Source organism: Prunus avium, chromosome 1, assembly GCF_965620075.1.
Source record: "Prunus avium chromosome 1, drPruAviu1.hap1.1, whole genome shotgun sequence".
In the NCBI taxonomy this organism is placed as follows: domain Eukaryota; kingdom Viridiplantae; phylum Streptophyta; class Magnoliopsida; order Rosales; family Rosaceae; genus Prunus; species Prunus avium.
The window spans coordinates 41,402,045-41,429,891 of NC_142284.1; the positions used below are offsets into that span (position 1 = coordinate 41,402,045).

General features: G+C 39.9%; 7 protein-coding genes across 9 annotated transcripts; 4 read left to right on the forward strand and 3 right to left on the reverse strand.

The window, feature by feature from the left end:
- Positions 1-1,125: 1,125 nt before the first annotated feature.
- LOC110751404 (extracellular ribonuclease LE-like) lies at positions 1,126-2,640 on the forward strand. Its single transcript, XM_021951873.2, has 4 exons — positions 1,126-1,310; positions 1,418-1,573; positions 2,026-2,224; positions 2,317-2,640. Exons 1-4 carry the CDS (start codon positions 1,209-1,211, stop codon positions 2,538-2,540), a joined length of 681 nt encoding a protein of 226 aa, XP_021807565.1. The 5' UTR covers positions 1,126-1,208; the 3' UTR covers positions 2,541-2,640.
- A 6,573-nt stretch (positions 2,641-9,213) lies between these two features.
- On the forward strand, positions 9,214-10,891 carry LOC110751396 (ribonuclease 3-like). Its single transcript, XM_021951861.2, has 4 exons — positions 9,214-9,410; positions 9,564-9,719; positions 10,211-10,409; positions 10,521-10,891. Exons 1-4 carry the CDS (start codon positions 9,306-9,308, stop codon positions 10,742-10,744), a joined length of 684 nt encoding a protein of 227 aa, XP_021807553.1. The 5' UTR covers positions 9,214-9,305; the 3' UTR covers positions 10,745-10,891.
- A 2,606-nt stretch (positions 10,892-13,497) lies between these two features.
- GALT1 (galactosyltransferase1) lies at positions 13,498-18,553 on the forward strand. Of its 2 annotated transcripts, none has more exons than XM_021951769.2 (9): positions 13,498-13,703; positions 13,830-14,010; positions 14,849-15,688; positions 16,187-16,410; positions 16,503-16,784; positions 17,102-17,230; positions 17,304-17,483; positions 17,630-17,737; positions 17,851-18,553. In XM_021951769.2, the coding sequence occupies exons 3-9, from the start codon at positions 14,929-14,931 to the stop codon at positions 18,064-18,066; spliced, it is 1,899 nt and encodes a 632-aa protein (XP_021807461.1). In that variant the 5' UTR covers positions 13,498-13,703; positions 13,830-14,010; positions 14,849-14,928; the 3' UTR covers positions 18,067-18,553. The 2 variants fall into 2 exon arrangements, with proteins under 2 accessions (XP_021807461.1, XP_021807460.1); XM_021951768.2 differs by having other exon boundaries at positions 13,835-14,010.
- On the reverse strand, positions 17,102-19,909 carry LOC110751323 (Ribosomal L18p/L5e family protein). 2 transcript variants are annotated; one of them, XM_021951770.2, is made up of 4 exons: positions 19,433-19,909; positions 19,173-19,336; positions 18,900-19,052; positions 17,102-18,783 (listed from the first exon to the last, which is right to left on the reverse strand). In XM_021951770.2, exons 1-4 carry the CDS (start codon positions 19,539-19,541, stop codon positions 18,628-18,630), a joined length of 582 nt encoding a protein of 193 aa, XP_021807462.1. In that variant the 5' UTR covers positions 19,542-19,909; the 3' UTR covers positions 17,102-18,627. The 2 variants fall into 2 exon arrangements, with proteins under 2 accessions (XP_021807462.1, XP_021807463.1); XM_021951771.2 differs by having other exon boundaries at positions 19,173-19,261; positions 19,433-19,907.
- A 33-nt stretch (positions 19,910-19,942) lies between these two features.
- LOC110751431 (protein HOTHEAD-like) lies at positions 19,943-23,179 on the reverse strand. Its single transcript, XM_021951903.2, has 3 exons — positions 22,957-23,179; positions 22,221-22,865; positions 19,943-22,144 (listed from the first exon to the last, which is right to left on the reverse strand). Exons 1-3 carry the CDS (start codon positions 23,021-23,023, stop codon positions 21,303-21,305), a joined length of 1,554 nt encoding a protein of 517 aa, XP_021807595.1. The 5' UTR covers positions 23,024-23,179; the 3' UTR covers positions 19,943-21,302.
- On the forward strand, positions 20,241-21,033 carry LOC110751430 (E3 ubiquitin-protein ligase MPSR1). The gene has a single exon (XM_021951902.2). The coding sequence runs from the start codon at positions 20,241-20,243 to the stop codon at positions 20,904-20,906; it is 666 nt and encodes a 221-aa protein (XP_021807594.1). The 3' UTR covers positions 20,907-21,033.
- A 471-nt stretch (positions 23,180-23,650) lies between the features above and the next one.
- Positions 23,651-25,664, reverse strand: LOC110751290 (Homeodomain-like superfamily protein). The gene is made up of 6 exons (XM_021951733.2): positions 25,210-25,664; positions 25,032-25,108; positions 24,878-24,935; positions 24,704-24,779; positions 24,535-24,604; positions 23,651-24,439 (listed from the first exon to the last, which is right to left on the reverse strand). The coding sequence occupies exons 1-6, from the start codon at positions 25,343-25,345 to the stop codon at positions 23,825-23,827; spliced, it is 1,032 nt and encodes a 343-aa protein (XP_021807425.1). The 5' UTR covers positions 25,346-25,664; the 3' UTR covers positions 23,651-23,824.
- Positions 25,665-27,847: the final 2,183 nt, after the last annotated feature.

Here is a 27,847-nt window from a genome sequence, read left to right on the forward strand (position 1 = left end):
CAAGAAGACAGGAACTAAATCTGACTACAATAGAAAACTACAGAAACACACTGTAAAAATTCTTATCCCCAAGATTATCAAAACTGTGTATAGCTCTAACCCAAATATGCATGAAAATATTCCATTCATTGTGATGGTTGGTTGGTTCTCCATTGTGTCGTGTGTGTGTGGACGGATGACTTTTTGTTGGACAACAAAGACACGAACTCTCCATCTGTCTCTTGGCAGTGGCACTACTTGATTTCTAGTAGTGAAAAAGAAATCAAACACAACAGTGCTTGAAATGTGACAGCATAAAACCTCAAATCAAAGGTCAAATAATGATGTTTTTTATAATAATGATACTGAGTTAAGGAGAGAATATCCTCTTGAACTGATGATGCCTGTGTTTTTCAGTATGAAAGCATGTATGGAAATCACGGCACGCTATTTCGACAGATGATATTATTGGGGGCCATTTATAAATTCATGTTACAACCACATGTAGACATCGTTATTGGATCCAATAAAAGATTCAAGTGTGAAAGCTTCACTTCATTAACATAACTTGGAACTCTAATCCATCAAATAATTGGTGCAAAATATATGTTTATTATGGCACAAAGCTTATACAATACAAGTAACAGACAACGCAGCAATTTTTTTATTAGTTGATGTTTATTTTGCTCTGTTTTCCCACCAATTAATTTATGAAATGGATGCTGCAAAAAGTCACAACTATGGCTGGCCTGTGTTCAGACCTTTATGAAAAAAAAAACTCAACGCAATCTGCCAATTTGCCAAAATCACATAAGAATCTCCCGTTGAGATTTGCCCAAATGATATGTAGTTAATGGCTCATTTTGATTAATTTGACCCCAGACCAACAAAAAAAAAAACCACAAATTAGGAAAAGAAGGGATTTTATAAACAGCAAGAAACAAAAACAATGAATCTGACAGAAAAGAAAATCACACAAATAAGAAAGGAAGGAGAAAAAAAGAGAAATATATAGATAGGCTGAGCCGACATATAGCAATCATGATGCAACCGTTATACATGTAAATAATGCAGTGGGCTAATTAATATAAGCATATTGCTGGATATTCCGTCCCTTCCATTTTGGCCTATAAATACGGCTTCATCACCTCCTTCGAATTTCACAACCAGTCTGAGAGTCAGAGGCCATAGCATAACGCAGAGACACAGAGAGAGACACAGTGAGAAAGATGAAGTCCAATTCCTCTACTTTGATCAAACTTTTAGTACTAGGATGTCTTTCAGTTGTTTGTGTTGCAGAAGATTTTGATTTCTTCTACTTTGTCCAGCAGGTGATGTGCGAGACATAATTTCCTTTCATTTAGATTGTTAGCAGAAATTATTGAAAGCATTGTGTTATGACATAAGGGTTGTGTTTTTGTTTTGGCTGATATTGCAGTGGCCAGGGTCATACTGTGACACAAAGAAAAGTTGCTGCTATCCAACGACAGGGAAGCCTGCAGCTGATTTTGGCATTCATGGGCTGTGGCCAAATTACAAGGACGGCTCATACCCCTCAAACTGCGACCCTAACAACCCCTTTGATCAATCTGAGGTACTTGCTTTGCTACCCTAATTTGACGATCTTACAAATATGTGCTATTGTAGACCTTTTGGTTGAAATGTTCAATGTTCAATGTTTTGGCATCAAAATCATCGATCTACTTTATTTCTAATTTACATTTCAAGGCTGGCCAAAAGATGACAATATAGTTAATTAACATGGTGTGAGGGATGTAAGGGGCTTTCAACTACAGTTACTCTATATCCGAGGTCTTGTGTTCGAATCACCCCACCCCAATATCGCTTGGGATGTGGTGTGACGCCTCACATGCCCTGCGTGCAAGCAATGCCCCTATTTGGCTGGAATTATTGTGTCTTGTAGCCCTTTTGATATCCTTTGTTCTGTTTTTTTCATATTACTTTACAAAAGAAGAACACTTTTACAAAAGTAACGAAATCTATATATGATTATTATTGAAATTGTGAAAATGGTGGATGGCACAGATTTCAGATCTAAGAAGCAGCATGCAGAAAGAATGGCCAACACTAGCTTGCCCCAGCGGCAGTGGCATAGAGTTCTGGACACATGAATGGGAAAAGCATGGCACCTGCTCAGAGTCTGTGATTGACCAACATGGTTACTTTGCAGCAGCTCTTAACCTAAAACAGAAATTAAACCTCCTCCAAGCTCTTGAAAGTGCAGGTAATAATTAATCAATTAAATAAATTAAGAAACTAATTTAACCTCTTAATTTCCATGATTAATTCAGTCATTCCATGTATAATATTTTTCAGGCATACAGCCAAATGGGGATTCTTACAGCCTTGGAAACATCAAGGATGCAGTTAAATCTGCAACTGGTTTCACTCCATTCATAGAGTGCAACGTGGATGAATCTGGCAACAGCCAACTTTACCAGGTTTACTTCTGCGTGGACACTTCTGGCTCTGACCTCATTGAATGCCCTGTTTTTCCCCATGGAAAATGTGGTTCACAGATTGAGTTTCCTTCTTTTTAGACATGTAGAAAGAGAGAGAAAAATGGCTCAAAGATCAGAGCATGTGACGAATGTGAACGTTCACTAATCATGAATTCTAAATGTTGTCCAGTTTCAATAACCCCATTTTCTGAATGCTTATCTATTCTGAATGATTGCTTCAATAGAATTATATTCATCTCAAATCAAATGGATAGTGCCTCATCATCCTTCGAATTCTTCAAGGGGCCAAAAGTGATTAATATTGGGCCGGGTTTAAAATCTAGTGTAGAGGGTTCAAGCCTGGCCCGTTCTGTTTTGATTCAAAAGCAATTAATTCTTTTTTTGTAATTTATAGTGTAGTTTCTGTTAACGGGTGATTTAGGTATATGGTCAATCACACACATTACACAGATTTAGAGTGGTTCACCCATGAATAGGGCTACGTCCACTATAGAGCTTGGTATTTATTATAAATGAGTATTACATTATACATAGAGAGAGGCTTGAGAGCCTGAATACAAGAGGAAGAGGGAGAGCTTGGGTGTCTCCGGATATGCGCATGGAGAGGAGAATTGGAGCCCTTGCTGGAGAGGGGTCTCTTCCTTTATATAGGCAGGAGAGGAGGGCCACTTGCCGTTGTTTAATGGGCAAGTGGCAAAGGCATAGGTCAGCCTCAATGGAGAATGAGCTAGGCACGTGGGGAAGGCATGGGTCATCCTCAGTGGAGTATGGGCTGAGCACGTGGGGAAGGCATGGGCTGTCAGGAGACAGGGGGTAGTGGCCTGGTGAAATGTCAGGACGCACGTGGTGATCTGTTATCAAAGGTGTGCGTGGTGGTCTGCACATGGCTGAGGCAGTAGGAGTTGGCTAGCACATATTGCTCGGGTATGACATATTGTTCGGGTATGACATTTCGGCTAGGCCATCTTGGTTTAGGCAATATTGAAACGGGTAGGACATTTCGGGTAAGCCATATTGGCTAGGCAATATTGAAATGGGTAAGACATTTCAGGTAGGCCATATTGGCTAGGCAATATCTGGTAAGCCATTCTTGGTGGGCTATTTCTGGTAGGACAGTTCTGGTAGGACATTTCTAGTACCAACCAGATATGTATAACAACAAGCCCCCAAGTTCTTAGTTGAGAACGAGTTCTTGACTGGGAACTTTCAAGTAATCATGTAAGCCATATTGGCTAGGAAATATCTGGTAAGCCACTCCTGGTGGGCTATTTCTGGTAGGCCATTTCTGGTACCAACCAGATATGTATAACAACAAGCCCCCAAGTTCCTAGTTGAGAACGAGTTCTTGACTGGGAACTTTCAAGTAATCATGTAAGCCATATTGGCTAGGAAATATCTGGTAAGCCACTCCTGGTGGGCTATTTCTGGTAGGCCATTTCTGGTACCAACCAGATATGTATAACAACAAGCCCCCAAGTTCTTAGTTGAGAACGAGTTCTTGACTGGGAACTTTTCAAGTCAATCTTTGTTTGGCTGAGTCGATGAGTCTGTTGTGAGTAATGAGCCTTAGCTGCAAATGGTTGGAGGTTAGGCAAGCTGTACACCTTTCGATGGCGAGTTCGTATAGGCCTTATGGCGAGGTAAATCATGGAGAATCAAGCCTTGGTAGGTCTTGGTGGCGAGGCGAGCCGTAATGGAGTTCACACATACAATTTCGCATTTATGACATAATGGAGATGTATGTAATGATGACGTGATGAGGATGTATGTGATGATGACATGATGTATGTAATGATCATGTGAAAAATGATATATGTTACGTGACACACTACATACTAATTTACAGATGATATACCCTTTTTCGTCTCACTTTAACCATGGCAGGACTTCGTCGTCTCTTTTTAAACCATGGTGGGACAGGTTGGAGGTGGTGGTGAGGCGAGCTGACATACATGGTGTCTCCCAAGCCCCCAAGTTCCTAGTAGAGAACTAGTTCGACTGGGACATTTATGTAAGTTCCTTGTTGGCGAAGGCGATCAACCAGTATTTTGGAGAGGGGAAGCTTTTGTTCCTTGGAGAATTAACCTCGCAAGGTTATTGGGTACATATGCGACGTGGAGATTGAGCATACGAGGCGCTCGGGTCGGCTACGACGTGGAGATTGATTATGCGCGGTGCTCGAGTCGGCTACGACGTGGAGATTTGAGCATGCAAGGTGCTCGAGTCGGCTACGACGTGGAGATTTGAGCATGCAAGGTGCTCGGGTAGACCATGCAACGTGGAGATTTGACATGCAAATTGCTAGAGTAGGCCATGCAACGTAGAGACTTGTCATGGAGGCTACTCGGGTAGGTCATGCGACATATGTTCGACCCATCATGCGACTTGGAGATTGAGCATGCAACGTGCTCGGGTCGGCTACGACGTGGAGATTTGAGCATGCAAGGTGCTCGAGTCGGCTACGACATGGAGATTGACTATGAGGTGCTCGAGTTGGCTACGACGTGGAGATTTGAGCATGCATGGTGCTCGGGTAGACCATGCAAATTGGAGATTTGTCATGCAAATTGCTCGAGTAGGCCACGCAACGTAGAGATTTGCCGTGGAAGCTACTCGGGTAGGTCATGCGACGTGTGTTCGACCCACCATGCGACTTGGAGATTGAGCATGCAACGTGCTCAGGTCGGCTACGACGTGGAGACTTGAGCATGCAAGGTGTTCGGGTCGGCTACGTCGTGGAGATTGAGCATGCGAGGCGCTCGAGTCGGCTACGACGTGGAGATTTGAGCATGCAAGGTGCTCGGGTCGGCTACGTCATGGAGATTGAGCATGCGAGGCTCTCGGGTCGGCTACGCCGTGGAGACTTGAGCATGCAAGGTGCGCCGGCTACGCCGTGGAGACTTGAGCATGCGAGGCTCTCGGGTCGGCTACGCCGTGGAGACTTGAGCATGCAAGGCTCTCGGGTCGGCTACGCCGTGGAGACTTGAGCATGCAAGGTGCGCCGGCTACGCCGTGGAGACTTGAGCATGCATGGTGCTCGGGTAGACCATGCAAATTGGAGATTTGTCATGCAAATTGCTCGAGTAGGCCATGCAACGTAGAGATTTGCCATGGAAGCTACTCGGGTAGGTCATGCGACGTGTGTTCGACCCACCACGCGACTTGGAGATTGAGCATGCAACGTGCTCAGGTCGGCTACGACGTGGAGACTTGAGCATGCAAGGTGTTCGGGTCGGCTACGTCGTGGAGATTGAGCATGCGAGGCGCTCGAGTCGGCTACGACGTGGAGATTTGAGCATGCAAGGTGCTCGAGTCGGCTACGACGTGGAGATTTGAGCATGCAAGGTGCTCGGGTAGACCATGCAACGTGGAGATTTGACATGCAAATTGCTAGAGTAGGCCATGCAACGTAGAGACTTGTCATGGAGGCTACTCGGGTAGGTCATGCGACATATGTTCGACCCATCATGCGACTTGGAGATTGAGCATGCAACGTGCTCGGGTCGGCTACGACGTGGAGATTTGAGCATGCAAGGTGCTCGAGTCGGCTACGACATGGAGATTGACTATGAGGTGCTCGGGTCTGACTTGAAGGTTGGCCATGCAAGTAGTCGGGTTGGCCATTTCGTCCGAGGTGGTCAACTTGGTCAAGCACGCGAGGTGGTCAGCTCGGTCATGCTTGCAAGGTGGTCAAGCATGCAAGGTGGTAATGTGGTGCTTTTCTATTCCCATATACATAATACCGAGCCGATTTGCGAGCACATTGGAGTTGCGGTACCGAGCTGGTTTGGGCACACTGGAGGTGTGGTGCTGAGCTATTCACATAATAATATTGTGTAAGTGGGTCGGTCATTTTCGAACATGTAAAAATATATATTTTGTGCCTTCACGTGGTAGGCCTTAAAAAGGGTCTCCTGATGGCAACGACCACAAAGCCTCTTAATACTAGTGTTTGCATAACAGAGGGAGGAATATAGTACACAATATTTTAAGGTAAATATCATGGCAGCATGAAGAGATTTATTCTCTCTTTAGTGGGCAAGCATGATTGGAGCAGGAAATTGAGTAGGAGGGCACATGGGTATCCTGGTCCAACATAGGGGATGGGAATATTTATAAAAAGACATCAAATGCTCTTGGAGATATGACCCACATTATAATATGGTTCATGAAATGGGTGCCGTGGAAATGCTATATGTGACCACTTTAATAATAATTAATCATTAAAGCAAGAGATTTCTTATCTGTTTATGCACTTCAACGGAGAGCGACGCATGGGAGGAGGAATTGCGTAATAGCGCGGGGTAGCAAGGATGGAGTCGACGCAACTGGAGCTCCGACAACCCCTGATTTCTGATAGGTCCATAAGGACCAGGTCGGCACATCTAGATGGCTCGGTCCGCACCTGGTCGACCTAGACGATACCGGGTCGGCTGGGATCATATCTGGTCGGCTTATACACAGTTCGGTCCTCGGGTCTAGTAGCCAAGAATTTTAGTGGGATGCTTTGGGACTGAGTCGAGCTGTTTCTCCATTTCTTGTCTCGCTTGCTACCCTTGATTTTCACAGGTGGAGGGCCCTAGGTGTCTTGAGCAAATTTCACAGCTGAGCAGCAACCTGCTCTGCTCGTCACAGTCGGCTAGACATAGCTGGACCATGAATATGGTTTTCGGTGGAGATGGATTTCGAGGTGGAGAAGGATGAGAACGACATAAACCTTTCGTGTCGTTTCCCACAGACGGCGCCAACTGTTAACGGGTGATTTAGGTATATGGTCAATCACACACATTACACAGATTTAGAGTGGTTCACCCATGAATAGGGCTACGTCCACTATAGAGCTTGATATTTATTATAAATGAGTATTACATTATACATAGAGAGAGGCTTGAGAGCCTGAATACAAGAGGAAGAGGGAGAGCTTGGGTGTCTCCGGATATGCGCATGGAGAGGAGAATTGGAGCCCTTGCTGGAGAGGGGTCTCTTCCTTTATATAGGCAGGAGAGGAGGGCCACTTGCCGTTGTTTAATGGGCAAGTGGCAAAGGCATAGGTCAGCCTCAATGGAGAATGAGCTAGGCACGTGGGGAAGGCATGGGTCATCCTCAGTGGAGTATGGGCTGAGCACGTGGGGAAGGCATGGGCTGTCAGGAGACAGGGGGTAGTGGCCTGGTGAAATGTCAGGACGCACGTGGTGATCTGTTATCAAAGGTGTGCGTGGTGGTCTGCACATGGCTGAGGCAGTAGGAGTTGGCTAGCACATATTGCTCGGGTATGACATATTGTTCGGGTATGACATTTCGGCTAGGCCATCTTGGTTTAGGCAATATTGAAACGGGTAGGACATTTCGGGTAAGCCATATTGGCTAGGCAATATTGAAATGGGTAAGACATTTCAGGTAGGCCATATTGGCTAGGCAATATCTGGTAAGCCATTCTTGGTGGGCTATTTCTGGTAGGACAGTTCTGGTAGGACATTTCTAGTACCAACCAGATATGTATAACAACAGTTTCGAAAGCGAGGAGATTCTATAATGAGAGGGCTATGTTGAGGTGTTCAATCCAGACGTCCAATAATAACTCTACAATTAATCTAATGACTATTAACGTCTTCGTCATTATAACCCTTCATTACAGTCTTTTGAGGTGGGGAAGCACACTCAACATCATCATAACTTTCCAATGTCCAAGTCCAAGAAATGGTTGTCTTGTCTTGAAAACGCTTAGAAATCCACCAAAGCAAAAGAAATTGGTGATTGCGTTAGGCAGGGAAGCCGCACAACACCTCATCATCTCACCTAACTAGAAGAGAAGAAGAAGTTTGGATTGGGTACTCTCTTTGGATCCAACGTCACGTGTCTGTCATTATCTTGAGGTCTAGTACCTGATATGTTCTCATTAGACCAAATTTTCTATATAAAAGAACGGCTTCCAAATTGGAATCAACATCTAAGTTTCCAAGTCAGATTGAATTTGAGGAATTGCTTAACTTCAACCACCATAGCTGAGCTGACCAGAGACGGCTGCACATTTGAAGAATTCCATGCTGCATGCATGAAATTATCTTATCATGATCGTATTATTACTACTAATGCATAATACGTACACTGTACACACATGCAATTGTAAGCAGATATTGACTTGCACGCAACACCCCCGATCTACAAAGCATAAACCACCTATATATATATATATATATATTATATACATGGCAAACCAACTTTGAAGATTGGCATGAAAAGCTAGCCAGCCTTGCGCTCCATCTTATCAAATACTTAAAGGCTAATCCATCACCTCCCTTGCCATAAAATGCATCCACTCCACCGTTGCTTCAAGATTTGCAATTCCTGATAGTTTCCGAATGTAGATTGTTTATTATGTACAAAAAAATGAGTTGTTTTCTATCTGACTTTCACGCGGGTTGTTTTCTATCCTTATGAACCAACGATAAGGTTTAAGTCCTAATCTGAGGCAAAGAAATTAAAAAAAAATCCATATCAATGGATGGTCATTGGTCACTATAGATTAAGGATAGTGCTTGTTCATGGATATATGGGATGGGATCTTAAGCTAATAAAAGACAAATTATTAATTTGGATTATACTAAGACAACAGAAAATGGGTTAGAATTAACTTAAATATTGATTGATTAACTGGAAATTAAATCATTACAAAATAAATAATGTACCATAAGATGGGTGGTGAAGCATATGCTTTCCAGGATATTCCATCTGCCCTATTAATACAGCTTTCAGCTGCACGGCATTGTCATTCATTCCATACATATACCTTACTCTCTCAAAAAGCTGTTCATCATAAAAAGAAAGAAACAACAACAACCAACAATGAGATTCAGCACTAGTTTGATCTTGATCAAGCTTTTAGTAATTCAGTACCTCTCAGTTCTTTGCGTTTCGCAGGACTTTGATTTCTTCTACTTTGTTCAACAGGTGCGTTTGCTTCAATTATATATCTAGCTAGCTAGATCATTTTCTTCTTCTTCTTCTTCTTCTTAGCTCTTGTTTTTAACTATTTATTAATTCATAACTTAAGTAGTATAACTAAATTAATTCATTACCATAATCATCTTTTTGATCCTGCAGTGGCCAGGAGCATACTGTGACACCAAGCATACTTGCTGTTATCCAAAGTCAGGAAAGCCTTCAGCAGATTTTGGCATTCATGGGCTTTGGCCTAATTATAAGGATGGCTCCTACCCATCTAACTGTGATCCCGATAGTGTCTTCGACAAATCTGAGGTACGTCTCTCACACACACAATAAGCATTTGAAGATGGTATAATGTAGATTGATTGTTTTAACTTTTAGCTAGGGTTCAAAAGTATGCATTATTTGTATAGGCAGCGCTAAGCGCCATATGCCGAGGCTCATGAGTCATGGAGACAATCAAACAACAAAATAAGTATACATAAATAAATAAAAAAGCAATGGCGTGCATCAGTAATATTAAATAATAGATCGATCTAAGAATCCAAAATTAATTAATTAGTTATTCTAAATCTATACCACATGTACTTTGGAGAAAGGGGAATGCTTAATCGCAACCTAATTGAAAAGATACATGTTGTTTTATGTGGTGATCTCTATTCTCTATGATGTTGTCTTCTCTTCCACTCCATGATCTCTGGGGAAAACACAGACACAACATACGATAATATTTTGTCTTCTCTTTGCTTTTGATGCCTTAAATAATATATAATAATATAATTATTGTATTGGTGTTTAATCAGATCTCAGAGCTAATGAGCAACCTGGAAAAGAACTGGCCGTCACTAAGCTGCCCAAGCAGCAATGGGTTCAGGTTCTGGTCCCATGAATGGGAAAAGCACGGGACTTGCTCAGAGTCAGAGCTTGAACAGAAAGATTACTTTGAAGCGGCTCTCAAGCTCAAGCAAAAAGTTAACCTTTTGCAAATCCTCAAAACAGCTGGTAATTAATTAATTAAGTGTTAATCTTATTACTTTATAATTAATTAACCCTACTGCGTCTACGATCAAGAGGATTATTAACTAAAATGTAAAAATGGATGAAATAATGCAGGGATCGTACCAGATGATGGGATGTACAGCTTGGAGAGAATAAAAGAAGCCATAAAAGAGGGTGCTGGGTACACCCCAGGGATAGAGTGCAACAAGGATTCGGCGGGAAATAGCCAACTGTACCAGGTTTACCTGTGCGTCGACACTTCCGGCCAAGACATCATTGAATGCCCTGTGCTTCCTAAGGGACGATGTGCTTCAGATGTTCAATTCGCTAAATTCTAATTAATTAGAGTTAGCATCAGCTAATACGCTCTTTAATTGGTTCTTTTGTTTTTCTGTACTTAAATTGTACTTATCTTTTCTGCGTCATAACTAATTGACCAGCTTCCTATGTTGGTAATAAATTTTTATGAAATATTACTTTCTCTATTTTGTCAAAGCAAATTAAGTTTGGGTTGCGTTTAGGGGTGGGCATTTTAACTAGTGAATCGAGCCGCACAAAACCTATCTGCTCAAGAACCGAACCAAACCTGTCTTCAAATTAAGGTTGGATTGATCAACAACAAATAAATGATCAACAATACAATCTGCTCCCTATAAATATGATATAGACGAGAGTCCCTACAACCATTAATTAAGCCAACAAGAGACGAGTCCTTAACCCAACCACCATTATTATTTATTCCTCTTTAATGAATCTCATAAGAAAAATTCACCACAAAAATGATGTTGGTTAGGCTTCAAATTATTTTATATTGGGTACAACTGCAGCTTAAGGCCCAAATAGAACAAGCTGGGCCTGAATTGCTTGCGGCCTAGCCACTCCACACAGTCCTTGATCAAAGCCTATCACAAGGTGGCGGAGAGGGGCCTCTAAGCACAGCCCGACTACAGGTACAACTCAAAATTTAATTTTTGCTGACCAAGGACAACCCAAATTTCGTACTAAGGGTAAACATGAAAAACAATACTTGCCCTCATCTCGTGGAGAAAAAACTTATTTATATTAGAGATACCATTGTGGCGCTATCTCAAGCCAATCACTTATTATACATGGCCTATATTTTAGCAAGATAATGAGTCTCATTCATGACACATCAGCATTTTTAACGGAGTTATTGAGTGAGATGCAAAACATCAGTGAAGGGACCAAAGTGGGTTACTTTGAATTTCAAGGGGCATTGTAGTAATTAAGACATTTAATAAATAAATACATTATGGAAATCAAGGCAATGCATACAATCAACAGTTGTCATTTGTAGCGTTTTGTAACGAGTTTATTTGGTGGATGGATCTTTACATATCTGAATAAAATGATATGTTTCTTCATCCATACACGTGCGTGCGCTGTCATTTTAGTAGGTCCTACTCTAAGCGACCTCCCAAAAACATTTATTTTATATTTATTTTATGTTCACCTTCACCATCAGGTTCGGTGACGTGTCGGTGATATATAGTACCTCTCTACCAGATGCATTTATATTATGAATAAAGTTTTAGTATCAATTAACATCAAAGTCGCACAAAAATTCATCGTTAAGAAGCCACAAACCAAAGCCTAATGATGTTTTAAATTAATAATTCTAAAAACAAAAATAAAAAGCTTAATCATGTTTGATTTGGTGGCGCATTCTGATTGGGTGCTTTTCCAAAGTCACCTGTTGGGCTGTCCCGAGCTAAAGCCTACCCCTTTGGACACCCGGTTTGAAAATTACATTTCACCCGCAAACAACGGGCCGTAAATTATTTATTATTTGAGTTGCGTCACTGTCAATAAACAAGGGCAAGGGCAGAAGTGTAAATGCACACTGAGGAGGCTTAGCCACTTTCTTTGTCTAGCTACCGGCCCTGGTCTGCAATTTCAAGGCGCACACAACAACAACAGCACAACACTGGGCAATTGTACGGACCGCCTCTCGATGTTTATGAGGAGGCGGGGCCTCTATTGGTGGGCCCCACTTTCTATGACTTTCCATGATTTCTATCGACCCCTTTAAGCTGTTACTGACTAACGCCGACAAGTTTCCGTCGCGATGAAATTGCCGCATGTTAGAGAGAGAAGCCAAGGCAAAAGAAAGCGTAAAAATAAAATAAAGGAAATGAAGTTGACCGTATGTATCACGCTGCCCATTAACAGAGAGCCACGTCAAGTCACGGCGTTAATTCGCGCAAAATGTCGTTGTCCAGTTGGCTTTTCCCGGTCAATATTCAATATAGAATGTGGACAAGGCAAATGGAGATTTCTTGAACAGCTGAACAGGTCATTTAAAGCAAGAAAAAAAAAAGGTTTTTCAATTTTTCAACAACTAATAAAATTACAAGATTCTTCTTCTTGCTAAAATATTTGATGAACACGTTGCCACACTGGTTTGATGCCAAAAATAATTTACCTTTTTGTAAAATCAATTTATTTTTCTAAAAACATAAAAAATATGTTTTTTTTTCTTCAGACTTCAGATGTGGCGTTAACTGCTTTCATCCTTTGAAATTACAAATTATTTGTAAAAATCATGGTCTAAATTACAGAAAATGGAGATTTCTCATACACACAACAAAGATGTCATATGAGTTCAATGCCTTTTTCCATTGGGTTAGATCTCGTTGACAAAATTATGGTGTTTTAAAGTGTGAGAAATAAAAGAAAGAGACAAAATGAAATGCTAATAGTGTCTGTGAGTCATGGTCAAAAAAATGACATTTTAGGTATGATGTTCAATGAATTGGTAATTATAAGGATATTACCATACAATTAATTCTTATTATTATATATTATTAAAAAAGAGTCCAAAAAAAGCAAACTCTAGAGTAGTAGTAGGTGATGAACTTAGCCCAAAAGAAAAGAATTCATTGTACTTTAATTAGAGTGCAAAAATAGAGAGAAGAAGAAAAGTTAAGTGAAAACACAAAGTCCAAATTCTTTTAATATGCTATTTATTATTATTATTATTAATAATTATAAGTAATATCCTAATTTTTTTTCCCGAAAGAAATCGATAATTTAATAAATTGAAGTATATTGATCGAACAGACTTAAAAAGGGGACGAAATCAAGTCTTCATAAAGACCAGAACAGTTTCTTTATGGTTTCCCACCGTTAACGCGTAGACTCAAAGGTTCAAACGGCAACGATCCATCACTCTCTGCTCTTTCTCTCCATTTCAAATTTTCTCGGCGACTTTCTCTCTCACTTTCCGGCATTGTTCCAAACAAAGCTGCTGCTTTGCTGCTTCTTCTTCACAAGGTAAACATATGAGCAAATTCTCCACCGTCTTTACTTCCGTCATTTTGAGCCTTGTCCTTTTTAGTCATATTGCTAATTTTGCACCTCTGTGTTTTTTTCTCCTTATAATTTCTTGTTTTGCTGTAGCTTAGTTAATCCAGAACTCCTCAGTTCTTCTTCTTCGCTTGCTCGCTGCGTTCGGATCTGTCCGGTCACTTGCTTCCGGCTTCAATTGATTCAAGCACTGTTTGCTTGACGAGAAAGTTGACGAAGATATCATAATCAAGCTTAGCATATGTGTGCCGTTGAAGTAGCAGAACGATTGGAGGTATGAGTTTTCTCAACTCTCGAACTTTGATGATTTATAATTTAGGAATTCAATTTAGCGTATTTTGCTTATGGTAGATTTGGATGAGTTCACGAACTAGTAGATTGATTTTTACTTGATTTTATTTTATTTTGCTTCGGCGTTAATGGTGGTTCCGAACAATTTTTCCAGTAGGAAGTAAAATACCGCAATGGCATATCCAGTAAATTCAACTAGAAATTATGTTAGTCAAAGAAGAAAATGTTGTATATAATAAACATGTATAATTTGATATGATAATTTTTCGACCGAGAAATCTAATTCACTGAATTTTCCGTAATTTTGTTTGAGCTTTAGGTTTGATTAAACAATTCGTCTCCTCTTAAAATATAGTCATTGCAGTCTCGTGCTTCTCTACGCTATCACTTAGTAAATTATAGCATTTTGCATCTGATCTGGTCTCCCGAGAATACTATAAAGTTGCTGAAAGAAAAAAACAAAAAAAAACTCAACTGCTCCTATGTATTTGACCAATTGATCTGTGGAAAGTCTTGACAAGGAATGAACTATTACTGGTGGTATTTTGTTGAAAAGTCTGAAAAATTAAATGCTGGCTTTCATGACTATGTCCAACTATGTTAGATCAATTCTGTGATGTTTCTCAAAATAGTTGGGGAAACAAAAGTCCATGTAGGATTTAGATTGCAGATGATATGCGATTGATGCCATTGACAGAGCCTTATATCCCAATCTCTTTTCATTGAATTTTCCAGTTGTTGCTTATGTTTCAGTAACTGTTCTCTCCATTTAAGAGTAACTGTTGTGGCGCGCTACTGATAAATTTTGGGTTTTGGTTCAGCGTGGTAGTTGGGTTTCATGATGATCAATAAGTTGCGAAACCAGGCTCAGAGCTATTGATGCAATTTTGTAATCACCAAAATGAAGAAATCTTATGGCGGTATTGTGGCTGCAAGTTTGTTCATGCTGCTAGTTTTGAGATATGCCATCCTAAACTACCCCACTGGGGATAGTTTCTTGACCAATGCACTCTACACCAATACTAGTAATCCTCTTGAATGGTTAAATACTGTTCCACCTGCAGTTCAGAATCCAGAGAATGCTTCTCAAGTTATTTCTGCTGAGATTATAGTCTTTAGCCTCTTTGCTCAGAGGAATGTATCCAATGAGGAACAGCAAACTATGCAGACATGGAACCTTTTGAAACACCTTATCAATCAAGCTCAGGGTTTGCCCCATGCGGTGGATGCTATAAAGGAAGCTGGAGGTGCATGGAATAGCCTTATGGCTTCAGTTGAAGAGCAAAGACTTGGTTATACAAATGAAAGTTCACCTGGGAAAGCAAAAGAGAAGCAGTGTCCTTATTTTCTCAATAAAATGAATGGGACAGGAATTGATAATAATGTTCATAAGTTGCGGGTTCCTTGTGGCCTGACTCAAGGTTCTTCAATTACAATTATTGGCGTTCCAAATGGACTTGTTGGGAATTTTCGGATTGAGTTGACAGGGGAGCCTCTTCCAGGGGAGCCTGATCCACCCGTTATATTGCATTACAATGTGAGGCTAAATGGTGATAAGCTAACTGAGGACCCCGTAATTGTCCAGAACACCTGGACTGTTGCTCATGATTGGGGTGAAGAGGAGCGTTGCCCATCCCCAACTCCTGAAAAGAACAATAAAGGTTAAATTTCCTGCCTCATTTTTCTATTAGTCAGCTATAGCAAAAAGTTTAGCATGTCGCTTCATCTTTTGACATATTAAGTTGATAGTGGAATTGCAGTTTCAGTATTATGAAACAATTTGACAACATAAATCAAGTTTGACCTTTTCCTTTAGCCCATTCTTCCATTTTTCATCAGGGTGTGCGTGCATCAGATAAAAACTATTTTCTTTATAAGTAATGCATATTAAGTTCAACCCTATTAAATAGATATTAGTATAAGTGTTTCTGCAATACACTATGTGGTGCAGTTATTAGTGACACTGAGAGCTATCTGTATATATATTTTTAACATTTGGGTCATAGCATGCTAAACTGTCTTTGTAATTTTTACTAAAGACTGAATATAATGTTTTAATGTGAAATCATGTTCAATGACTAGTTTCTGTCCAGTTATACAAGGCCTATTTATATTTACTCTTTCTCTGTATTAAAAGTGTCAATGATTGCATGTGCCAGTGGATGAGTTGGACCAGTGCAACAAGATAGTCGGAAAAACTGAAGAGCAGAGGATACGTTCCAATGTTTCAAGACAGTCTTCAACTGTGCAAGACGGATCAAAGTCCAGAAGATACTTTCCATTTAAGCAAGGTTATCCATTTGTTGCTACACTTAGAGTGGGTTCAGAAGGAATCCAAATGACCGTTGATGGGAAGCATCTAACATCTTTTGCATTCCGTGAGGTAAGTTCTTCAATTTTAATTTTTCTTGTTGCGTTTGAAAGATAAACACTTGTCTCTTTGAATTCATATGCTGTTTTCCTGGTTTTGTTCAGACTTTGGAGCCATGGCTTGTTAGTGAATTAAGGATATCTGGAGACTTGAAACTAATTTCTGTCCTAGCCAGCGGTTTACCCTCATCAGAGGATTCGGAGCACATAATTAATTTAGAAGAACTCAAATCTGCTCCTCTCTCTCCTCACAGACGATTGGATCTCTTTATTGGTGTTTTCTCTACCGCAAACAATTTTAAACGAAGAATGGCTGTTCGAAGAACATGGATGCAGTATGCTGCTGTGCGATCAGGGGCAGTTTCAGTGCGCTTTTTTGTTGGTTTGGTGAGCTAAAGTCTTGTTCTTTGTTAAAGTATTGACAAAAATCAGCCATATAAGATTGCATGGACAATTTTCAATGGACCCAAAATGATCTTCTTTTAAAGGAAGTTCCTTCTGATGGACAGAGTCCTGATTCTTTTCATACCAATCCACATCTTAGTTCCAGATTTATCATTTATTTTTTCTATCATTAGGCATGGTAAGCATTAAAATGCAAATTTATGCTCTGTTTTTTCACCCAATAAAGGTCTTTTATTACTTCTTTCTGTTTCTTTTGAGCCTGTTGCTAAATTATTCATCAAGTTTGAAACGTATTGCAGCACAAGAACCAAATTGTGAATGAAGAACTCTGGAACGAGGCACAAACCTATGGAGACATACAGCTGATGCCTTTTGTTGATTACTATGGCCTCATTACCTGGAAAACTTTGGCCATCTGCATCTTTGGGGTAAAAATCTTACTTTTCCTTGAACATGGGAATATCTGTTTTCTTGTTCTCACTGATTTAATCTCTTCAACAGACAGAGGTTGTTTCAGCAAAGTTTGTCATGAAGACGGATGACGATGCATTTGTCCGTGTGGATGAAGTGCTAGCTTCCTTAAACAGGATCAAGGTGACTCGTGGGCTGCTTTATGGCCTCATTAACTCAGATTCCCGACCTCATCGAAATCCAGATAGCAAGTGGTATATCAGCCCTGAGGTAATTTCTTTTGTTGATCCTATTTAAATATGAACGTATTTCCTTCTGCATATCATACCATGCAAGCTGTGATTTTCCATTGGTTGAAAAAAAAAAGTATCTACTTCTCACATAATTTTCTCCATTCATCGGCTGCTTTAATTTAGGAATGGCCCGAACAGACCTACCCGCCATGGGCACACGGTCCTGGTTATGTGGTATCGAATGACATAGCAAAGGCAGTTTCGGCACGGTATAAGAAAGGCAGTTTAAAGGTAAGAAACAATCTACATTTTTAAACAAATATAAAGAAAAGCTTGAAATGAGATGACAGAATGATTTCTTTATTTGACCATCTGAAAGAAAAAACACTGCTTTGTCATATCAGATGTTCAAGCTAGAAGATGTGGCGATGGGCATCTGGATTGCAGATATGAAAAAGGAGGGTCTAAATGTACAGTACGTGAAGGAAGAGAAGGTCTACAACGAAGGGTGCAAGGATGGCTATGTCGTTGCGCATTACCAAGGTCCGAGGGAGATGCTTTGCCTGTGGCAGAAAATTCAAGAAGGCCAAGTTGCTAAATGCTGTGGGGGCGATAGGTAGACAAAATTCGATTATCCATTGGAAACCTTTTATAGCTTCATTAGCCTCCATCGAAGCTGAAAAGAGAAATCTTGGCAACCCGATCTTTTTGCAGAGAGTAGTTGACCAAGATTGACCAAGGCGCTAACTAAAGAGGAGATATATTTTAGTGACTAGCCGACCACCATTGCTGTATATTTTAGTGATATTACATAGTGTGATGCCATAGGATATATAGTGTTGAAATTTTGCGCGTTCAGGCTAGGATGCAAAAAAACTTACATGTAATGGGGATAGTATTGTTTTGCTATCCCAGCCAATAACAAAATGACACGTGGAAAAGTTATCCTACGTGTTATTGCGTTATTGGCCGGGATAACAAAAAGTGCAATCCCCGTTACATGAGAGTTTCCTTAGGATGACACACACAGAGGAGAAATGTGTTGAAATGTATAGAATCTGCGCGCAGTTAGCATGATTTACCTAGAATCCTCATCATTTTCTTACTCTTGGATCTTGCCCTTCTCATTTAAAGAAAAAAAATAATAGAACAAGGGCAAAATAGATATAGCAGATGCAGATCTATCTTGGCAAGAACCCATGTTCAGAAATTGCAATCTCAAATGCCTGAATCCTTTCCCCGGTGGCAAAACCATTGCGATCGTAAGATGATATTTCATGTATGTTGAGATCGTTGCATGCCTTGATGAGCTCCATGCCGACGCGTTTAGCAGCTTCCTATCAGATGTTATAGCATAATGAAGTTTAGAGAATTTGCATTACTATCATCAAATGACTCTCTAAATTGACAGTGGCTGAGAGATCTCTCTTACACAAGCTTGGAGTGCACTTACACTGGTACTACAAGGCGAATTCTGACGCATAGATTTTTGCAGAGTGCTTCCATAGAACAAACAGTTCTTGTTTTGATCATCTACCAGCATAGCATACAACTGTTTACCTGAACAGAATACTGAAAGCCGCGGTCTTTTAGGCGTGCCATTATACTGATCAAGGAGTAGAAAACCATGATTTAGCGGATTAGAAACAAAATGAGCCCTAAGACACACACTTAACTCAAGCATCAGGTAGCACATTTTTCATCAAATGCAGGGAGAACGATATACCTTCTTTTGCATTCTTCTGTTTCGAATTTTCGCACTTTCTGTTCGGGCATTCCCCCTTGCTCTCATTACCAACGGCTTCACGGAGAAATCTACATGAATCACAGCATTTGCCAGTAAACCCATAATGCAAATTTGCATGCACCAGTGATACAGCTTTTCCTTATCTTTTTTGCATTGGACAAAAACACAGACCCATTGAGAAGGGTTTATATCTTTTGAAGAAAATAATAATAATCTAGTGTAAGTTGGCTTTGACTTACTTATTCTAGTCTGCATGGGTTGTTGAAAGCTGGAAGTTGCTGAACGAATTCCGAAAAGAGCAGAAGCCGAAAATTGCAGAGCAGCCACATTCCCAAGAGCCATACTCATACACACGTAGTTCTTCAACTGTTTGACTTGCTGAAAGTGAACAATGCACTATGCCACTTCGGGGTCCGAAACATCAAAACACACGCTGGAAATATTGAAAAACGCAAAACAAAGCCGTTCAGGAATTTCATCAAACACTTCGTGTGCCTTTCAGAAAGTTGAAATTATAAACATCCTTGCATCAGCCGATTCAGCCATGACCCATCAATAGAGAAGAGACAGGCTTTCGTTCTGGCGGCTCTCTAGATTGTGCTAATTATTTCTTCACCCTTTGAACCTCTTTTTTTTGGACACCCTTTGAACCTTGGAAGGGTGAAGATAGACATGAATGCGCCTTGTATGAAAATTCGCAATCTTTTTATTTTTTTGTTTCAATAAAAAATGTTTTTTTTACTCCAAAATGTGACGTCACTGTAAATACTGATAAAATACTTATCCACGTGTTATTAGGAATCCCGCGGTTTCTAAAATAATCACAAATAAAATTCCAGATATTTCTTTTGTCCAGAAGTTCCAGATCTTTCTACAACCTTCTTCCTCACAGTTCTTCCCCTCTTAAAACCTGACCAGTCCCAAAGCCGAAAGCCCATTCTCTGTTCTTTTATTCTTTGTGATTCTTTAGCTTCTCCAAATCCCTCTCTTATTCTCCTCAAAATTCTCTCTTTCTTTGTTATTGATCACAAATTAGCAGAAAGTACCATGGCTTCTGAAGCAGAGGCGTCTGAGATTGCTTCGTTTCTTGAAAGGATTGTGAGGGAGAGAGACCTGTCTCTGTTCGTGCCCTTCATCTTGGGCCTGGCAAGCGCCACCCCGAGAACTGACCCGGAAAACCCAGATCAAGAAAACCCCGGAAGGCCGACCCCGCGTGAAAGACTCATCTTCATCAACCCCTTCGCTCAGACCATGATGGTGGTCGAAGGCGATTCTTTGCAAGAGTTGGGTATGAAGGATGGCCAGCCACCGGCCTCGAAAGCCTCCATTGATGCCATGCCCTGTGTAAAGATTGTTGAAGGTGATGGTGGGTCCGAGTGTGTGATCTGCTTGGAGCAGTTTGAGATTGATGGTGTGGCCAAAGAGATGCCTTGCAAGCATAGGTTTCACGGTGGTTGTATAGAGAAGTGGTTGAAGATTCATGGGTCTTGCCCGGTTTGTCGGTATAACATGCCTGTTGATGAGGAAGAGCCGGGGAAGAAGAGCGATGGCGCGGACAGAGAGAGGAGGGTCGAGGGAGAGATTAGGGTTAGCTTTTATGTCCAAGATAGCACGAGAGCAAGTGAGGATTCTGAGCAAACACCTTCAGGTGATTTTAATGCCAGTGATTCATTTTCAAGCCCAGCAGCTGATCATGATGATATGCAGAGTTAGAAAACAAAAAATTTAAGATTTCTTCTGTTCTTAGAAATTTGTAGGAAGGAACTAGGAAGTGATTTGTACAGGCTCGGAGCTTTAAGTTTCATCCGGTGAAATAGTATTTCAAATTTCTTTTGCCTCCTTTTTCAACTTTTATCATGATACGATGGTAAGGAGGAATATCAAAGTGAGTTGGTGATGCACAGATCTAAATGCTTTGCAGAATTTCGAATTTGGAGTTGATCTCAAGTGTTCACACAATTCTTTATTTTTCCAATAAGGATTATTTTTTCTGTTGTTTGAGTGAATTTCAATCCAAAAAAAACTGAAAACTTTTTATTCAAATATGTACATGGTAATTGGCTAATACAAGTTGATGAAATTCTGGGATATGATGGGTTTTAAGCATAATTAATTTCTATCTTCAAGAATTTTGATCCCTTGGTACCTTCCAAGCATCAACAGAGTGGCCATTGGATTTGTGCCTGGTGATTCCAGGAAGGTCGACCCATCAACTACTCTCAACCCCGTAACACCATATACCCTGTAATCTTTGTCAACCACTGACCCCACAGAGCAACCACCATGATAGTGGTAGAAGGTCCTCACATTCTTCTTGCACAATTTTCTTAGCTCATCTTCAGTAGACATCAACTCATTTTTGCGTTCCAACCCCAGGAAGAAAGCAATTGATTCAGACCTTACAACCCGCTCAAGCAACTGCCCCAGCTTTACACATCTTGCCCAATCCTTTTCCTTTGATAGATAGTTAAAAGTCACTGATGGGTTTTCTCTGGGGTCTGTGCTGTTCAGTTCTAGCTTTCCTTCTGATTCTGGAAACGCAAGTTTGGCAGCAATTGGCATTACTGTTGCATTGAGGCTAATAGGTAAAATTCCTGCCTCAATTATGATTTTGAAGTGATCTGCTATGCCGACAACTTTTGGAGGTTCTGGTGGGAAATTTTTGGGCTTAGAGTCAGCTAAGAGTGCAATGCCAGGATTGTCTTTCATTCCTTTTCCAACCCCTTTTAAGTCGGCTGCTAGTTGAATATTGAACTTCTTTAGATGTTTCTGAGGGCCAATGCCACTTAACAATAAAATCTGAGGGCTGCCTAAGGCCCCTGCTGCTAGTATCACATCACCCCATGAACATGAGTTCTCTGGCTGGTTGAGGTAAGCATCGTAAGTTTGGCTCGAATTGCCGTTGCTCTTGATGAATCTTATGCCTCTAGCTGTTGTCTCATTTCTGTTACCTGCAAAACCATTTAGGAAGTCAACCATATAAAGGCTTTTTATCAATAAAGAACTAACACCAGTTTCATGCTTTACCTTTTTCTCGAAAGATGACATTCTTCACAGTTGCATTTAAAAGAACTGTGATGTTGTTTGGATTCCCTGCGTCTAGAAGATCAGCTGAGGTGTGTCTTCTTCCCCATCCATCAAATACACTCCCACCAACCTTTGTTCCCTCAATATGCTCCAAACTAAAACCATTATATGGGAAAATTCCTGCTTCAAGAAAGCTAAACTCAGCAACATACTGCCATGGGGTCAATTCAGGTTTAGAGACAATTCTCGATTCCACCCATTGATAAGCACCCATTACCACCTCCTTATCCCACCCAACTTTTTGGACAAAATCCTCACTTGCTCTACTATAAAACCCACCATTTATAGCAGATGATCCTCCTAGAACTCTTCCTCTGAGATTGGGAACACCGTCATTGGAGATAAAGCTCTGTGCAACTGATGTATATTTATCAGTTTGAAGCAATGAGAGCCCATAGTTCTTTGTTTCCAACACCAAGGGATTTCCATATGGTGAGCTACCTCGTTCCACCAAGAGCACTGAGAATTTCTCAGAGAGGGTTGCAGCTAGAGGACAGCCAGCGGTGCCTCCTCCAACTACAATGTAATCGAAGGACTTGCCTGAGACTTCATTGACATCTGAAGTCATATGGGGAAGCGTTCGTCCTACAATCACAATTAGCAAAGCAGGATATCAATGCAGAACTTCTAAATGAGATATTTGCTAGAAATAAACAGGGTAATGGTAGTAGCATACCTTGAAGCCATGAGGAACATAAAGCCAAGTCAACAAAAAGGAGGAGCAGATAAAATGAAAAGCCCATTACTAAGAATGGTTTGTTGTAGTGGGAGCTCCAGGCATGGTGCTTCCATATAACTGTGGATTAAGGAGAGAGGCGGGAATAGTTTATTTCCGAAGGGGGAGGGGGGACAGACAATTATAGAGTTTGTTGGTGCTAGTAGCATATTATTATAATTGATTGTTTCCTCTGCATTCATTAGATAACAATCCTCATGGCTTAGTTAGTAATCCATCCTTTTTTATTGTTGGGCGTCTAATGATTTTGTTTCTATCATGATTTCTCTCACCCTTCATTGGTTTTTCATTTAGAATGTGTAGTGGAAAATTGTATCTAAACAATGCCCTGGCTGCCCTTGACAAACATAGAAAATACATTTCAAGAACGCTCTGATGTTATTGATTGACATGATTATATCTAGTCATGCGACATGCAGCTATAAAGTAGGTATCATATATCTACAAAACATTCTATACGTTCTAAAGTGTCTTATGACCCAAAAAGCGAGTTTGTTAAATTTAATTTAGGAACTTCATGATCAGACAGGAGCAGTGAGCAGTTTCCGGGTTAGCATTCAACACGCGTTCATGTACGCACATGAGAGAGAGAGAGAGAGAGAGAGAGAGAGAGAGAGAGAGAGAGAGAGATGGATCCACACAATATATTATACCTTCTTTTGATATGAATATACTTTCAAAAGTCCTTGGAGGTCCATACATATAACAATGTACATAGTATATAAACAAAAGATTAGCACTTAATGGGAATTAAGTTTGCTCCATAGACTACACATAACTAAACCCAGATGGTTTCAAACTTGAGGTCTTAAATTCCCTTGCAATTCAAGTCTATTACTTTTGGACCAGAATCAATGTCATTCTGATATTTTCTGTTCAGATCCAATAATCCAGACTTTCTCAGATGCTGGCCACTTTTGTCCCTTTGTGTTGGTGTTCTTTTAGAAATTGGTTGCTCAACACAGATACCATAAGAAATGGGACTGCTGCTTCTCTTCCTCCCAATAACATGATTGTTTGTAACATTATTCCATGGCTTATTTTCTGGGTGGATGTCCATCAATGGTAGCTCCACACAGGTTGTATTAGACTTTTCAGGATCACCACCATGCTTATGTATTGGTTGCTTCTCTTCCTTCCTTCCTGAACTTTCAGAAGATGTCAAGGAACTTTCCATGGAGCCTCTCATTTGTTTCCTCTCTATGTATTTTAGGCTTGAAGTTCCTGTTTCAGTTAATTCTGAGAATGAAGAACTGGTACATCCATTGTTAACCATTGAGACTAACTGAGTGAGTTCAGCCTTTGCAAGTTCTACTCCCACGGAAGAAGAACTATACCCAGAAAGAGTTTCTTGTGCTTTCTTTAGTACTGTTTGTAAATACTTCCCTTGAGCTTCAATTCTTAGCTGAAGATGTCTCTGCACCTGAAAACAGAACTCTGGGTTTGTTGGCATGCATTGGTAGTTTTTAAATATGTTTATGAATTGAGGATGGGTTTATGTTGGTTTATCGGTTTTACCTCAATTTGTTCATGAAGTTTCCTCTGCACTTCCATTTGCAATTGGAGAGACTCAGCTATCTGCAAGCTTCTGATAAACATAACAACACTTAATCAATAGGAGTTCTTTGTGTTGTCATTTCCATCTAAATTCATCAAAGAGATGGGATCTATTTTCTAACTATATTACTCATTAATCTGACAGTGAGTTTCATCACTGATATCCGTGTCGAAATGATCATCACTGCTCTGAATCTCTTTGTAATCTGCATCAGGGAGGACAATCAATATTGAGATTTCAAGAAGATTAAGAAGAAAAAAAAGAGTAAAGATGATGATCCTTTATAGGAAGCATTGGATTCACCTTCTTGCTTAATGTCAGTGCAGTTTTCTGACTGTTGGCTTTTCCCTAGCCTGTATTTCTGCACAAGAAAACAAAATAGTTTTACAGTTATGCTTTTCCATAATGGTCTGAAAAAAGACTGGATGTGATCAACCAAGAAAAGGGAGAAAAATGCCTGTAAGTGGCTCTTTAGGTGGTACAAAGTGAGTCCATGAATTCCCATCACCCTCATCAAACTCTTTGGTGTGGCCTCTGCCCATACGTGAAACAAAGACATTAGAACTTTGTATAGAAATAGAAAGAAACTAAAAATGGATTTGAAGAAGAATATCAATCAAGCTTATATACTCAACTGTCTGCCCCTCCAAGCTGATTGACTGCTTCAACAAATCTTTGATGAAGTTCTGGAGTCCATTTTAGCCTGGGCTTTGCATCAGTGGACAAAACCAAATTCATATTCTGATTTTGCATATTCTGCAGCAGACCCATTTTTGTATTGTGGATGTGAGAGAGAGATAGAAGAAGGCAACATAAATGTTGGTTAGGAGCTTTAAAAGCTTTGATCCAATCTGTGGCAGCTATAGAGCTCTCTTTATAATTTGGAGTAGTTGGCCTGTCCTGTGTTCTCACTCCATATCTGGAAACATAAGTGGGGTTATGTTGGGGGAATATATGCCATGAGCTGTAGTTCCTCCTTTCCTTCCATCTCTCATTTCATACCTACTTTTCTTTTCTTTTTTATAATTTTATTTTCTCACTTCTTTGACTTGAAAGAGGTGGAGAGAATCTCTGATGCAGCAAAAACAGAGAAAGCAACACAGTTCAATTTGAGTCTTAAAAGGAGAGAAAAGAGGAAAAGTGTATGGTTTGTTTTATCTTGCTGTTTTCCCACCTCTCTCTCTCTCTCTCTCTCTCTCTCTCTGCTTGATTCCCTGATGAATAAGAAACCCCACCATGATGAATAATGGGTGCAACTTTCCTATTAGTGTGAGGAGCAATGCAGAAAAATATGAATAAAGAAATAATTTAGTTGATGGGAACGTCATAATGGATATTTCTTTTGGTGACTGAAAGGGAAATGGGTCTTTCTTTCCTTTTAAATTTATCTCCCTTTTATTTATTTATAAGTTTCTTTTCTGAGGAGGATGTGGTGTGATTGGCAGATTCCTTTTGTTCTTTGTAAGGATGGAGGAATCAAAGAATCTATGGTTAGATTTTGGGACCCCAAACCATAACGTATTTTTCTTGTAAAGAAGTATTCCAGAAAAAGTGAATCAAATCATCAATTTTTAGTGAAATAAAGATATATACTTTAAATTTCTATGTGAACATTACATTATTATTTAGTTTTCTATTCCATCCAGAAATTAAATTAAAACGAGTCTTGTATGAAATAAAGATTAAAATTTGGATCCAAATAAATACAGGAGAATCTTGGTGGCTGAGTTTCATAAGAAGCTGGTCATACAACCTATATTGCTAGGGTTAATATACAGCACTAAATGCCACTAGAGGTTACATCAATCAATGGTTCCTGCCTTGGATGTTTCACAGGCAAGGAATCAAGTATAATTGCCTCATGGACCTAAAAAACTCATCACACTTTTCCTGTTTTCCTTTTTTCTGATATATAATTCTGTCCATTGATCATGCTCAAAGAAAAACCTGACATTAACACTTGGATTGAATTAATAAACATAACCAATATTATTAGTTAACCTCTTTTGTGAATTGTGATGATAAGTTAACCCTCTCTCTCTCTCTCTCTCTCTCTCTCATGCTTGCCAACACAAAATGAAATGACATAAAGGGCAATCAACAGGGGTCACTCTGCATAAAAGTCCCATAAAGAAATATATTCCAAAGGGATTGTTAGCTTTAATTCTGTAATCCATATCCAAACTGAACTGAATAAAAGAAATTTTCACCCCCAAAAAGAAAAGAAGAAAAGAAAAGGAGGCCACAATGGCCAACAACAAATCGTAAAAGTCAATTGCATCAGATTGATCTTCAGATTTCTTGGGCTGTGGTCAAGAGTTTGATCACTGGAATCAAAATCCAATCATTGATCTTCAAAGGCTTGCCATCCCAGTGTTACACATTCAGTTGGTCTGCTGCATTGATAAACAATGTCCCAGGATTCAAAGCTGATCAAGTTTAAGATACAAATTTATATATCTTAGCTTGCTATTAGAAGTTTAAGATACTAATTTATGTTCAAGCATTGGATCCTTACAATCCGAAAATCCCTATCAGTTGACTCGCCGCGTGTTAATTTAAACTACAGCAATTACTATACTAATCAGGTAGTTACCATCATAATTCCTTCATCTAAAATGGGTAACTGTAAGATTGTAATGGCAGGAACCCACAAGTGATAGGTCATCTAGTTTCATGGAAGTGGAGGGTTCTTCCTGAGCAAGCATTTCATTTGCTTCTTCTTTCCTGAACTAATATCCTTGGTGGCAAGCTCATATTCAAAGCAAGGAATAAAATTATTGACAAATTCCTATGGTATGTGGCCCGAATGTTTGAAAAACAAGAAAAGAAGAAGAGTTATTGAAGTACCTTTCTCTTTAACCAGCTGCTGTACTTGAAGCTCCTTTCTTGCTTTAATATATTCCATAACAGGTAAAGGAGATTCTAGGATGATGCCAAATGGCCCCTGCTATTTTTTTAGGTCAGTAGGAGAAGGTCCAGTGAATCAAAAAGTCATTTATATAAATATAAATAAATAATAAATAATAAATAAATAAAAAGGTGCCTCATCAATTATTATTCCACAAAGGACCCATTGGTGGAGATCTCACAATATAAAAAGCATGGATAGAAGATGAGAAGAATATGGCCTCAGGAATCAAGAAAAGTGAAACAAAAGGAGCCTGTCAAAATCCCACCAAAGAATATATTTCAAAACTAATTGGTGCAATGCAATATTATGTCAATCACAGAGTCGCTTACTGAAAATGACGTGAGCAATATGTCACCAGT